The 14627-nt window shown below is 37.4% G+C and overlaps 1 protein-coding gene across 2 annotated transcripts in view; it reads right to left on the bottom strand.

Annotated features, from left to right (window-relative positions):
- LOC136849085 (vesicle transport protein GOT1B) overlaps positions 1 to 14420 on the bottom strand; it is an 89861-nt gene extending 75441 nt beyond the window's left edge. For both annotated transcript variants that reach the window (XM_067122020.1, XM_067122019.1), the window contains exons 1-4: positions 14270 to 14420; positions 11821 to 11912; positions 11503 to 11681; positions 6727 to 6808 (exon numbers count right to left, since the gene is read on the bottom strand). In XM_067122020.1, coding sequence (XP_066978121.1) covers positions 6727 to 6808; positions 11503 to 11681; positions 11821 to 11912; positions 14270 to 14294 — 378 coding nt within the window. In that variant the 5' untranslated portion in view covers positions 14295 to 14420. The remainder of the gene's footprint in view (positions 1 to 6726; positions 6809 to 11502; positions 11682 to 11820; positions 11913 to 14269) is intronic.
- Between the last annotated feature and the right edge of the window lie 207 nt (positions 14421 to 14627).

The raw sequence follows: 14627 nt of genomic DNA, 5'->3' as shown, positions 1-14627 counted from the left end.
GGTTGCCTTTTTGTCCTACCAGAGGTGTACATGCCACCAAATAAATTTCTAGGCAGAGGCAATAAGAAGCGAAGACAATGCTCCCAACTGACTCATCTTCCACCAGTTGGGGGGGCTTGTCTCCATAAATTCCAAGGATCCTGACAGGAGCTAAGACTTGGGTTTTGGGTGTCATCAAGTATGGTGTTCATGGCAGCAGACAATGAAACGAGGTCCATGATTAAGCAAGCCCTAGAGGTGGTGGTAGATAACCACCTATTTGGGATACCCTAAGCACCAATGAAAAAAATTACCTAATGGAATACTTTCAGAATGGACAACATGGCTTCAGTAGGTCAATCCATGAGACATGGGGACTTTTTAGCTTTGCAGGACCTCAAGGATGCCAACATCCATGTGCCAATCCATCCAACTTCAAGGATATGCCTTTTCTTCACCTAGGAAGGGTAGGTTTTCAGTTCAAAGTGCTGTTTCAAAATGTTGTGATTTGGTGACTATAGTCCTGGTTATGGGTTCCACATCAGCAAAACTCTGTCAACTTCATCTTTGTCTTAACAAACTGTGTGGTCACCTGGGTCTGCATATCATATTGGTGAAGTCAGACCTGTTATGTCTACATATTTGCTGATGTTCCTAGACTGCAGAAGCTCTAGTTAGACCAATGGAAGACATGATCCAAAGATTGTCATCAATGATAAAGATGATCCTTTGTAAGTAGGAGCTCTCTCTAGACATGGCAATCTTTGAATAGTCACCTCATCTCTACTGAGAAGCCAGTTTTGACAACTGGTTCAAGACACTATCTCATGGCTGCAACCTATCAGATCTTGGCTGCTAATATGTAACCAGACAGTTTTCTGGTATCAGTTTAGGATGCTGCAAAAGACTCTTACAGTAGTACCACCTTTGGTCTTCCTTGCCACTGATCCTATTCACAGATTCCACGTGTCGTGGATGGGTAACTGACTCACTAGATTTGCAAGTAGCAGATTGGTCTATTCAAGAAGAGACTCATCTACTTACTATAATTAAGGCAGTCTTCCTAGGTTTCTAGGCCATTCCCCAACATAGGCAAGACAGTTCGCATGAGGATGTTGGGATACACTACAGCAGCCTAATTTAAAATCAGGGAGGAACAAAGTTAGAGAACCTATACCATCTAACTGTCAAGTGATTGGATGATGTCAGGCATTGTGATTACCATTTAACTATAGTGATCTTCACTTGGACAGAGGCAAGCACAATGGAAACCCACCCCAGATTCATCAACGAAGGGCACAATGTAGAAAGAAGAGGCCTCATTGGGGAAGTCAGGTTCATGTATCAAAAGGGCTCTGCACTTGGATATATACAAGGAGCTTCAGCACTAATAAGGTGCAAGTAGATCTTGAGCAAATCTCAACAAGAAGCATCTAATCTACCACTCCACCAAGCCAGATCCAAGAGCCTTTATATTTCATACCACAATGCAAGAGTAGGGTAATCTTGAACCCCACACCTTCCCTTTGTCTGGACTAATCAGAGCAATACTCTGGAAATCTCACATTTTTCGCTCAACTTTAGCAACAAGGGGAATGGATCCAGTATCTTTTTGCTTTGCTAACAGACACCCCAAGGAAGAACCCACAATAAAGGAAGCTTTCCCATCCAATAAACTTCCAATGATTCCAAGAGAACCACTCGGTTGTAGACATTCATGGGGGAAGGTTATGTCAACACTATGAGAATGTCTGGTGAAACCACTGCATCAGCCCAAGGAAGAACTGTCCTTGCTGGATCTCACACTAAAGACAGTCGTCCTCCTGTCTTTTCACCTTCAAGGAAGTGCACTTTATACACTTTTGAGTATGATCATGCATACTATAAACTGGAACTCAAAAAGATTATCCTTTGCAGCAGGCTTTCTGGTGAAGAAACAAACTGCAAGCAGCCAGGAGTGGCCCACTGTACCCTTCACTACTTTGCTTGCTTCTCAAACACAAAGTGAAGAGGATCTTTTTCTCAGATCAATCTATAGTACAATGCTGTTACTTAAAGTGGACCAAAAACTCTAGAAGGTATGACCATTTTTCTCTGCAAGGGATATTTCAGGTGGTGTAAAGAAAGATATACTTAAATAGCTCCAGCATATTGCAATATAATGGTTGAAAAATCATCGCATGTGAAAATTGTTGTCCATAAAATTTCAGCTGTATCCACATCCTCCATTTGTAACAGTCTTGCGTTAATAATGTGACTTAATGGGAAGCTCCTTAAGGTGCCCAATAACATTTACTACTTGTCTGTGGGACAAAACACACAGGATGGTAAGGAACTCACTGCTTTAAATTGATAGTAGCAGCAAGACAGGTAGCACATGCATCATCATCATCCTTATAAAGGCAGTCCCCAGTTATGGGCGATCCAGTTTTTCGTGGCTTGTCTAGCAACAAAAACAGGTGATTTTCAGCACTGATATGTGCCGATTTCTGCTTATTGATGCTGATACTCACGTATTGGTGCCGATACATACCTAACAGAGGCGCCAATAACCGAAAATTGCCAATTTTTGTTTATCGTCATGCCGTTTGAATGGCACCCCCACACATAACCGAGGACTGCCTGTACAGCACCTTATTTTGTCTAATTACAATACTCATTTATAACAGTCCCAGGCAGTTCCACTGCTTGTCACCAGTACATCTCATGTAAATGAAAATTCCTAGTGCCGTGCATTTTTATGATAATCAACAAAACTACAAACTTATTTCATCATTGAACACGGTTTCTCTTTTTTTTGTGCAAGACCCTTCACTCCCAATAATCCTGGGTTTTATGCTAATGCTCATCCCTACAAGTTGCATTAACACCCCTAATTACCTCATTTAAATTGCTATGTGGGCTATGCTATATATGAATGATGGGTTTGTGGTAAAAACCCTTTTACAAAAAGCAAAACTTATTTTTTCATATAGTAGGTGACCTCTTCCCAGCACAACTGGCCTTGCAAATAACATCAAAATTACACAAAAAATGGAGGTACTTATTTGCTGTGGACCTGTGGATCCAGCTGCACATTTGCAGTACCAATCCCACTCCTCTGTCTGTTAAGGCATTAGAAGACCATCAATGTGGGCTATATATAAATGATAGGTTTCCAGAAAAAAATGTTTAAAAAATGTCTGAACATAGTAAAGGGGCTCTGGGAGATGTCAAACAAGATTTGCACATCACAGGAGAGAATTATGTATCAGGGTTCAAGGCTGTGCAGAGCTGTTCTGCCCTTTTGCTGTTTTCCAATGCTGCAGAATATTGAAGTCAGTGCTCTTTTAACTTACTGATACTTCAAGCAACACCTCTACATAATCTGGAAGTCCATCTCAAAAGCATAGATGATAACAGCCATAAACACGAACTACATGGCTGGCCATAAATCAAGAATACATCGCAACATATAAGGCATACTATCTGTGGCATATAATATGCACTAGCTCTCACAGAACAATGGAGTCGTATTGGGGTAACTTCATATCAAGGATGCAACTATCTTTACTGATGATACTTGGGATAAAGTCCTGCCTTCTAAACTGAACTCTGTCTGAAGAATGCATACATGACTTCATGGGCTTCCCTTCTATTGACAGCATCCATAATGAAACCATGAGGTGTTGCATAAGGTTGGATAATGATGTCAAGCTGCTTGTGAGTCACAGCAAACTACTAACCAACAAGGTGATGGAGTTCAAGCATGAGCATGTGACTGAACATTATGTTTCCAGGGAAAAAGAGGAATAAGCCCAAAAAGTGCTAGCCATCAAAAGCCTTCTACACTTCATGCAAGGAGTGACCCTATAGCATCTAAAAATTTCTGTGGCCTTAAGCTCAAAAATAAAATAATGGCTGGGAAGAAACAACATTCCTGCAGACAAATTCACGTTTCTTCAAACTTTGTCTTAACTGCCATTCCTCTTTGTCTCCCTCATCAGCTGCTGTGCATTTTCATTTTTCTCCAACCTCTGACTTCTCCAATTGGAGTCACCCCTCAATCATCATCTGCACGTCCACTGAAGAGTCCCACTAACCCCAACATCTGCGAGCTAAAAGGTCTACAATGGTGATAGACCTCAATCACAACTCAAAAAGAGGGGGCAAAGGGAGACAGTGGGAGGGATTTGCTGACAACTTTGCTTGAATTCAACAAAAATTATGGAGAACAGTATGTGTTTTATTTTCAAAAAATGCAATGGCACTTAGCGGATTTTGTTATTTAATGGACTTGTCATTTTGAACAGCAATAAAAAAAATGTACTTTTAAGCTTTTGGTTTTGCAACTGAAGCTTTTGTGATCATCTTTTCTCTTGAGATAAAAGTTCTAACTAGAGTGTACAGTACAGTTACATAATGTAATATGCCTGCTGGACATTGTTAAATTTCAATAGGTTTTTTAAAACATGAAAGTATCTGAGATGTAATTCAATACATATATGCACTACAAATCTCATGTATACAAACAAATTCTGAATGAAGTAAAACTGTGAATCATCAGTTTCAGTCATCGTTTTCACCTGTCCAAAATGTTCATTCATAGTTACAAAGTGCAGCTTTAGAGATACACTTTGAGACCTTTATCTTTATTGGGTGAAGGATGAATATAAATAAATCTAATTTTTACTTATCTAGTTGACAACTGTAATGCAATTCTAAATAAACGTGCATTAGTTACATTAACTACCATTGGTAAACAGCTGCTTTTTGATTTATATAGATTTTAGGAATACATGCCAAGCACTGGGGCAACTAAGACCATCATCCAGTGCTGAAACAGAAATTGACAGTAAAAGTCTGAAAGGTGTAACAGGAGGAAAACCTCGCAGTTGCACTGTTCTCGCTTCATTCATTTATGCCAGTTCTTGGCCCGCGTTTTGCTAAGCGGTGGTCGTTGTAATAGTAAGTGGTTGTTAATTATAGTAATGAATTATTAGATAAGTGTGTAGTGCTTAGTAACTTATGTTGAAATAAAGATGTTCGTGATATTTCGCAAGATTTTTGTGCATTTTACATGGTACAACTACAGTATAGCAATCTGCTGTTTTTGTGAAATTACACTGTTCAATACTGTTTGTATGTATTTTCAAAAGCAATTCATTTGGCAGATATACTTCTGAAATTGGATTTTAGAGCAATCCATTTAGTAAATAAACATCTGAAACTGTTTAAGTGAATAAATATTTTATACCGAATTAAAATATCAAAATAACAGTTAGGAAAGGCTAATTGTTTCACATGGAATTGCTGTTCACTAGAAGCTAAGCAAGTTGCTCCAGGGTACAGTATTGTGTTGGCTATTTACCAATCTTTATTACTTAGCAGATTTTGTTACTTACTGGGAGGGCAGACCCTCAAACTATCCATTAAATTCTTAACCAAATTTATATTTTGTTTGATATTCTATGAGATATTCAATCTTATATGGGACCAAAGGCATTTTGTTGAATGGGGATGGGGTGGATGGGCAATGATCACACATGATAGTTTTCTTTCTGCTATCTATTATTTCTGCCAATGCTTCCTGACTTGTCCTCCACTAAAATAAACTTCCAACCAATTTCAGATTCATCCATTCAAATTTATTTCCAGGGCCAAATTTCAATAAACAATTTTTTAAACTATATTGTTCAGTCAGCAAAGAACCTCCAGCCAACATAAGTCATCATCATCTTGAACCCTTTTAAATATCTTAGTTAAGACTTCTGTACCCATCATTATAAACTTTCTTCCAAGAAGTATTCTTATTTAGGTATATCTAAAACTTTGTCAGGCTGAAACACCTGAAGCACTGATTTATCTCAGCCTCTCAGATACTCATTCTATGTTCCCTTCTCTTTTCATTAGGATTCTTTTCTTCATTTTCCTTCTTGTAAAATAATCTAGTTATTCCATTTACAATTTGCACTACACTACATTTGCTGCCCTACATCAAATTTGTACTCATAAATATTTAAGTATAGGCAATGGTTTCCCATCTATTGCCATCCATACAACAAAATTATATCTGTTGAAGAAAAAAAATTGATACACTCAATTACAAATAATTACCATAAATGCATCTGATGGCAATGCTGAGATATCTAATTTATGAAATTTAGGCTGTAAAGCCAAGTACTGGGGCACTTTCAGCCATTTGGTGCTTAGATACAGAAAAATCATTTTGTGACAACATCAAAGCAACATCATTACCTACAAACCTGACAAACACAGTTCATCAGATGCTACCAAACTTTTCTGACTAACCATTTACATAACCCATATTTTCCTGGCAACACTGTTGACAACAGCCTAACATACAGCACTCAAGAAAACTGGATAGATAAATATTTAAACTGTAAAAACCAAGAATTCAATTTTATCATCATCACAATTATACAACACCACAACAACTAGTTTGAAATAACTACTATATAACTAAGGTAAATAGTGTTCTCTGTTAGGAACAATTAATACAACAACCCCAAATAAAAATGCAAACAGAATATTCATGGCTTTATCTTTTTCTATGGGATATTATAAAACCACTTACAGTGATGACAACTTTAAGAACCAATGGTTATACAGAACAATTAAACCAATCCTAGCAGCTTTGTTAGGAGCAACGTTAGTGTGTAAAATAACTAGTGGAACTGCAAATGTCTCAATAAGAGATGAATGTTACTGTACTTCTAAAAAGGTTATACAAAAAACAGTACTTACACCACTGATGAATGGTAAACTAAGTAGCTGCCCAATAACTGGCATACGACGCAAAAAATTTACAGCTACGGGGAAGAACCCACTGCAAGAGAGAAGGAAATTAACTTTTTTTTTTTGGTATTATAAAAGAAAGTGATTTGTCATCCATGCAAATTTATGCAGATGCAACAGGAGAACAAAACTAATTATCAATAACAATTAAAACATTTTACTACTGGTCCGCCTGCCTCATGCCAATTTAGATTGCTAGTTTACCAATTCCGCACTATAGTTTTAGTATTTTGAAATATTAAAGCAACTGATACCATTATATACATCGGGCAATTTATGTTATTGAAATCCAAATAATTTATAAGCATTTCAATATAAAAAATGAAACCACATCAAACTTATAGAGGATATGTTTTGCCATTAACACAATCCATCACTTAGCAAGTGGCTTGCTTTGTCAGTTCTAGTGTCTGGATTAGTTTATATTTGACTTGACTATTTTTATAGCTATGACTAGAAATCTTAAAAATAATTTTTTTCATACAAATAATCACTCATATATAACCCACATTTGTGGTCTCCACAGACCCAGAAATTGCAGTCCTTCTTACAAACGAAAAAAAACAGTAATGATGATGCACAAGCACCACCTGAATCCACAGATTCAAAGCAGGAAACTGCCTCACTTTCCATATGTTTTCAGGAGTGTCAATAGCAAGACCACTCGGCAAATCAATTTATGGGATATATTCAAGATGGTGGATGTCCAAGACAATCTTACAGGTTCCATAGGGAGTACAGCACTTGGGGAGTAGGAAAGTTACAAGGAAGAGCCCAGTGAAGGTTAAATTTAGAAAGCTCTGATTCTGTTGACTAGACTTTTTACTTGTACAGCTGGCAACGCTAACAAACTAATCAATTATGTATGCTCAAGTTATGTATGCTTCTCGTACGTTGTGAAATATTGCACTAAGTTCACCACAGTTATCGGAGGATAAAACAAACAAGCTACTGACACTCCTGTTCCAACCTGTGAGCATAGGTCCTTTGTTTCCAGGGTAAGTGACCCATCATACACCACTCTGCATGCTTCAGTCATTTATTCAATGTGTTGTCTACCTTGTAAAGAACCTCTGCTCTGTATCAACTCAGTCCTTTGATTTTTTTCCTTTTACACACCAGTAAACTGTGGTTATTTTTCCACGTATTAAAAAAGTTTGAACTAGTCACAATTTATTTACATAATGCAATGTATTTTCAGTAAAGTATTTCAAAAATATTCACTTTTTAAAGTGGAAATGTCAATCTTTGTTCATCTTGCAGTCATATGCTTTGGTTCAATAGTGTAATTACATGCATCTATGTAATGTATTTCAAAATGTGTAATCACACTACTGAAAATCATTATTAAACATAAAAAAACAGTTCCTTTGGTGAATTTTTACATGAATGCACCATAATTCTTCTTTCTTTCATTATGCATGTACATGCATTGAAATGCACTACATAGCAGGAAATCATTGTTAATCAAACATATAAAACCAGTTCCTTTCATATATTTTCTAAAAATTAATTGTAGTTATTCTGAACTGTAATTATGATAAGTTTAATTACACTTCTGTGTGTACTGTACTTCAGAATACGAAACTACTGTTAATCTAATGTATACAAAACAGTTCCTTACCCGAGTTTTTTTTTTTATTATTTTTGCCATTCTTCTTTGCTCCACTGAGTATGTGCTCTGAAATTCTTTGTGGTTAAAATCAGTGTAACTGCACTTTAATGTAAACAGTAATACAGAATAGTTCTTTACCTGAATTTTTTTTTTTTTATTCTTTTGGCAAGCTTCTTTGTTCCACTAAGCAAGCATGCGCTCTGAAATTCTAAGATTTTTGGTTAAAAAAAAAGTGTAATTGCCCACTGCCAATCAAATGTATAGAAAAAGTTCCTTACTTGAATATTTTAATGTACTTTTGACCTGCTTCTCTGTTTCATTGTGAGAGCAGGTGCTCTGAAATTCTAGAGTCGTTGTGAAAAGAAGTATAAAACGATAAGTTATTAATTTTTCATCATATTTTAAAAGCAATATGTAGTATTTTTCTCTTTCAGAAATTTATTCTACCAAAAGCATCATGCTTCATATTGCTGTGAACAAAAGCAGAAGAGGACATTTTCAAAAAGTTAGACCTGAAAAAATGAGAAAAAAGTAAGTGTACCGTTGCTCTAGCCTGTGAACTTTTTTACTGCAGTTAGCAATCAATGAATGACAAAAAAAAGGCCACAGCTTGTACGACTCTGCCAAAAGAATACAGTTCAGATACCTTTGAAGAAAATAAGACACTCCTCTCTTAATTACCTACCTGTTTAACCACAATGCAGACTTACGACCAGCTCTCTGACTAGTCAGTACTGTACACAGTATGAAAACTGTACATGTAAATTACAGGGTCAGTAAGGAACAGTATGTCTGTCTGTCTGTCTCTCTTTATCAACTCTCTCTCTCCTGCATTGTGTATGATTACCATATTCAGAGTTCTGATAAAATCAATATACCTTAACAAAATGTTCACTACTGCATTACATATTTAACCAGAGTTTCAACTAATGTTATGCAGTGTCTAAACTCAAGTCGCTTCCAATTATTTCACACTGAATGATAATCACAAAACACCAGTTAGGAAAAAATGACATTTTTATAATAAAATAGTTTTATATATACTTACCAAGTAATTACTTAGCTAACGATTATGTGCACATGGCATCCTAATTTCAAAATTAGCAGTAACATGTCAGTTGCAAAGTGGGGAGTGAGAAGACCCCCCCTGCAACGGGAGCGTAGGACTGACTTACCGCCAGCAGTAGGATGCTGCAAACACCCTTTAGTAATGCCTACTGTGCACCATGTGTGGTGCACTGATGATACTACTCCCCCATGGGGACATGCATACGGCAAAACTGCCTGTTGTGAACATGGAATCATCCTCCCTTTACTGGTGGGCTCCCAGACTAGAGACAAAAGTTCTACCTCTGGGAGTGAAGTATACCTTAGTTTTACCAGACCACTGAGCTGATTAACAGCTCTCCTAGGGCTGGCCCGAAGGATTAGACTTATTTTACGTGGCTAAGAACCAATTGGTTACTTAGCAACGGGACCTACAGCTTATTGTGGAATCCGAACCACATTATAGCGAGAAATGAATTTCTATCACCAGAAATAAATTCCTCTAACTCTTCATCAGCCCGTCGGTGGAATTGAACTCCGGCCCATCGAGTGACAGTCTGAAGCTCAACCGACTCAGCCAACAAAGGGTTTCCTCTGGGAGTGGCTACCCTTGGATTCAGTTGGGCTAAACTTGAGGATAATTCAGCCAAAGAGGCCCACACTGCTTCCCAACCATGACCCTTTATCCCATTCATTGTAGCAGTATATCCTACTTAAATGTTGTCAGCACCTGAAAGTAGTAGTCACAGAAGTTGGATAGCAAAATGCAAATATGAGAGAGAGAGAGAGAGAGAGAGAGAGAGAGAGAGAGAGAGAGAGAGAGAGAGAGAGAGAGAGAGAGAGAGAGAGAGAGAGAGAGATTAACATTGGGAATCTCTTTTTTCCCCCCAGTTTGAGAGACCTCTCCATGCCATACTTCTTCAACATAGAACCTTCAATGTTAAGGCAAGGTGACTTTAAACAAAGTGATCTCACTGACAGGGCTTCAGTTGGTTGAGACTAGTTCACTGCCTCTTAGCCTTTCCTTCACTTCCTTTCCATTCCAATGATATGGATCATCATCTTCGTCCATTTATTTCCTGACTATTCTCCTCTGGTCACTATATGAAACTGGTCTCCAAGAAAAGGATGAATAAGTAGTTACTGTGAAAGTCCTTGTTCACAAGATCAGACCACTCAATACATCTTTTTAATTGTAACCTTTATATCAAGGCAGTTTCAATGGTACGAATTTGGAGATGCCAGACTACTTTTGCTAGGTTTTTCCAATGGGATGTGACACACAGTTGGACACTTTTTTTCTTCCTCTCTCTCTCTTAACTGGCAGTAGCAGTGGGCTTTTACTATTTTCAACTAGGGTTAGTAAGAAACCCTTCCTCTTCATATACAGTACATGGGTATCACTACATTTCCAGATTTCTTCATTTATGGTATCTTTTGACATTTAATTCCAGGGTTACTAACTAATACATCTCTGTTTAATGGTAAGCCCACCTCACATGCTAAAAGAACAACCTGCTCGTGTGTGCTTCCATAACTTAAAAGATTCCATGTTACCGATGGAGCTGGGTACATGGATATCCTTCACTAAGCTCTCCAAGACATACAGTTTATCTTCGATAACTCTGGGACATGTACTAGCCCAAACCCTCCTACATACTGTATTTTGCAATTTGGGATGTATACTGAGTGATGGTTTGTGGTAAAGCAAATTCATTAGAAAAAAAAAACCATAAAAGCTCATCACTCATAAAACAAATTTACCTCTTCCCAACCCTGCTACGTCTTGCAACTTTGTTCCTTCTATATTAAAAAAACTGAGGTAGGTTGTACTTGTGAACCTAAGATTCCGTAAAGAAAGACTGCATTCTTTGGAGCATTGTAGACTGAGAAAGACTGCACTCTTTGGAGCATTGTAGACTGTATATGAGTGATAGGTTTATATCATAAGAAAAAAAGTTTTGCTACTAAAAAATCAGATTCAGTATTGTAGACTCCTCTATGCACTGATATACATGTATATTCATTATTCCAACTTCCTTATGACAAAAATTTTCACATACCTGAACAATACAACAAAACCATATAATTCGACACACATGCCAATTAAAGGCCATCCAAAGAGAACAGTTAAGATTCCTCCAAAGAAGGCTCCTGAACCTTTCCATTTGTGCCGCTGGAAGAAGAAACGGAATGTGCGCTCCAAACCAACAACAAAAGCTAAACCAGCCAAAAACAAAATCTGTAAAATGGAAGACCAAGTTATAAAAGATACATAACATTTGCTGTGTCAAAATATACAATACTGTATATAGCAACAACATAAACTGAAACAAAAAAGAATCTTGGAAAACTTTTACTTTTTTCATCAAAAAACTTACATTTCCTATGGCCAAGAGACCTTTATCAAAGAAGAGAATTACTCCTAAGAAGATAAAAGTCACTCCAAATGCTGCAAACCCCACCCCAATTTCTGAAAGACAAAAAGAAGAAATTACTGAAATATCAAACATTTATAAATACTACTTGACATGCATGACAAGAATATTGCAAACATATTTTTGGTTCTTGCATGCCAATTAATAGTAGGTGCTTTCCAGAAAGAAAGTACGGGTATAACTGAATTATTTCTTATACATGAATACACATTTTTGTGTTTCTAATCACATGTAGTGTATACTGTAGCAGAAAACCAACAATTCAGTATAATGATATACAGCCAAAACCCCCTCAAATCAAAAGTTTAAATGTTCAACTCCCAATGGTAAAAAGCCAGACATTCAAATACAGTTCATACATAAGCCTATGGGTTGTTGTTCATCACTCCTTGAAAGATGTGTCAATGTCCAGCAGCCATCAAGCCTGATAGTTTGAAATGTGATCAATGATTCATGAAAGGACGCATTGTACAAACAGGTCGGCACTGATGGAAACAAGAGAGAGAGCGAGCACGCACCCAAGAAGGGGGGAAGGGGTAAAACAAATCCATGGTCCTGAAGGGTGAGTAATCCCCCTTCAAAAAACTATGAACATTTTTTGACCTTCCCGAACTGCTGCCAAACCTCTCAGACACAAAGGACTGGCTAGGACTCTCCTCACAGAACCTACCACTTTTCATGTTCAAAACCATTTTGAAAAAAAAAATAAAATAAAATAAAATAAAAAAGGCAAACACTATACATAAAATAATAATGATAAAAGTTTCAACTTGAAATTTAGTCTGAGCATAGCAAGACATCTTAACTCAATTGCAACCACAGAAATGTGCTTGTTCCTTGCAGGAGAGTACAGGAATTCCCTTCTCACCTGCCTACCTCCAAATGACTACCATGTTACCAAGCTATAGTGACTGGTCCCAGCCATGAAAGGCAATGGTTTGTATCCCCTTGGGAAAAACTCAAAAATAAATTCCGATTGGAACTTGAAATCAACAAGTATGAACAAAAGGAATTTAACATCCCTGGTACCTATTTGGTAAGGCAAGGTACTAACTGGAAGATTACTAGCTACATACGTCATGATGTTCATAAATAATGATTTACATTTAACCATGATGACAGAAATGCTAAAACATTTTGTGACTATAGCTCTTCATCCTATTCCTGTGTATAGGCTAATTCTGGAAAAATCTTATATGAAAAAATGTGGTCCCTTCACAAAATCATCCAATGCCAGTCATCCTACATATTACATTCTCTCATTTCCATGGACCCTACACCTTCATAATGCTTGGACCAAAAGGAATGCCTTATCACTATACGGTTGAAAAATGTTACCAACAAGAAGCCTGAACAAAATAATGCATTTGAATCCAACACTTTTGAAAGTCAAAGCATGAGGTTTGCAAGGCAGTCTCAAAACTTAAAATATCCAGGTATAGCCTCATGCACTATTGTGGACAAAACTAGAATTTTAGAGGGTACAATCTTGAATAGATGCTGACTAGCAGCATCAGGAAGAAGTTTGAAAATGTATTTGGCATCCATCAAGAGTAATGGTCAGTTTCCAAAATGTTAGACAAAGGTTACAGCTTTAGAATGGTTAGGACTTCAGCTCTTCAGAATAGTATGGAGGCATATCATATGTGGAAAAAGATTATAATTTCTACATCCTAAACTACTGATGTACTGGAAAGTAAACATGTGCCACAACAATTAAACAAAAGAAAATATCTAAGAACTGACAGAAACCTTTGACAAACATATTATTGTAAATGACTATAGGCATGAAAAGAACATAGATCTATGTCTTAACTGCCTCATAAGGATCAAAAACTCATACCCCAAAATTTTACACTATCAAGGAGTGCTTAGGCCTATGGTTAGAGCAGCACAGCGTAATCTTTTACATAGACTACACCACACCAATCACTTAACATTTGGTAATATTAAATATCGATACCGATGGCGTCTAACCTTCTTATCAAGACTGGCCTAGGGTGCGGCAAGTGTCACTTAGTTTAGACAGACTAGAACCACCGTCACCTGGGCTACCGGATAACAGTGGTAAGCCAGGACTTCCTCATGCTACTGGTCACTTTAGTCTTGCATAAGGATTTATTCAACGGCTAGTGGTGAAACGAGCCTACATACAATTTCCACATTCATCTGGCATACCCACATCACACGTCAACTTAATCATGGGAGTCAAAGGGATGTAAAAGCCTGGGGTAGCCCAGACTAGCTTAGGCCTTGTGAGACTTAGCCGAGGATACGGTATGTTTCCTGGGAGACACCCATCCTACATCATTAACTAAATTTTGAACCACTGCCTACAAACCACTACACAATATTCATATAACATCAGATGTGATTTTCAAATTTTGCTTACTTTGCGTGTCGGTAATCTGAATCATGATATTGGACCGTCTGTCACTTGCTTCCACGACGACATGTTTTGAATACAGTAGGTGTCAAATCAGCCCTTCAAAGGAATGACATTTACGATAATAGTATTGGTTCTCCCATCGGTTGAAGAAAGTCTTTGTCTTCTGGAAGGCGTTTTCTCATTTTGTGTGACATATTTGAGGCTATATACACTTCTTTTGTTTATTTTACTCTCGGGGTAATGATGTATGATGACTACACGATACATTTCTTCTTTTAAGGACTGGGTTCTTCAGCAATCCAACTTGGGTCATTGACATTGCAAGAGGTTAAGCGCCGAGAAGAGTAGTGCCACTTTCATT

The sequence above is a fragment of the Macrobrachium rosenbergii genome, chromosome 20 (genome assembly GCF_040412425.1).
Source record: "Macrobrachium rosenbergii isolate ZJJX-2024 chromosome 20, ASM4041242v1, whole genome shotgun sequence".
Lineage (NCBI taxonomy): Eukaryota > Metazoa > Arthropoda > Malacostraca > Decapoda > Palaemonidae > Macrobrachium > Macrobrachium rosenbergii.
Note: the sequence above shows the minus strand (reverse complement) of the source record. Positions and strands in the feature narration are given on the sequence as shown.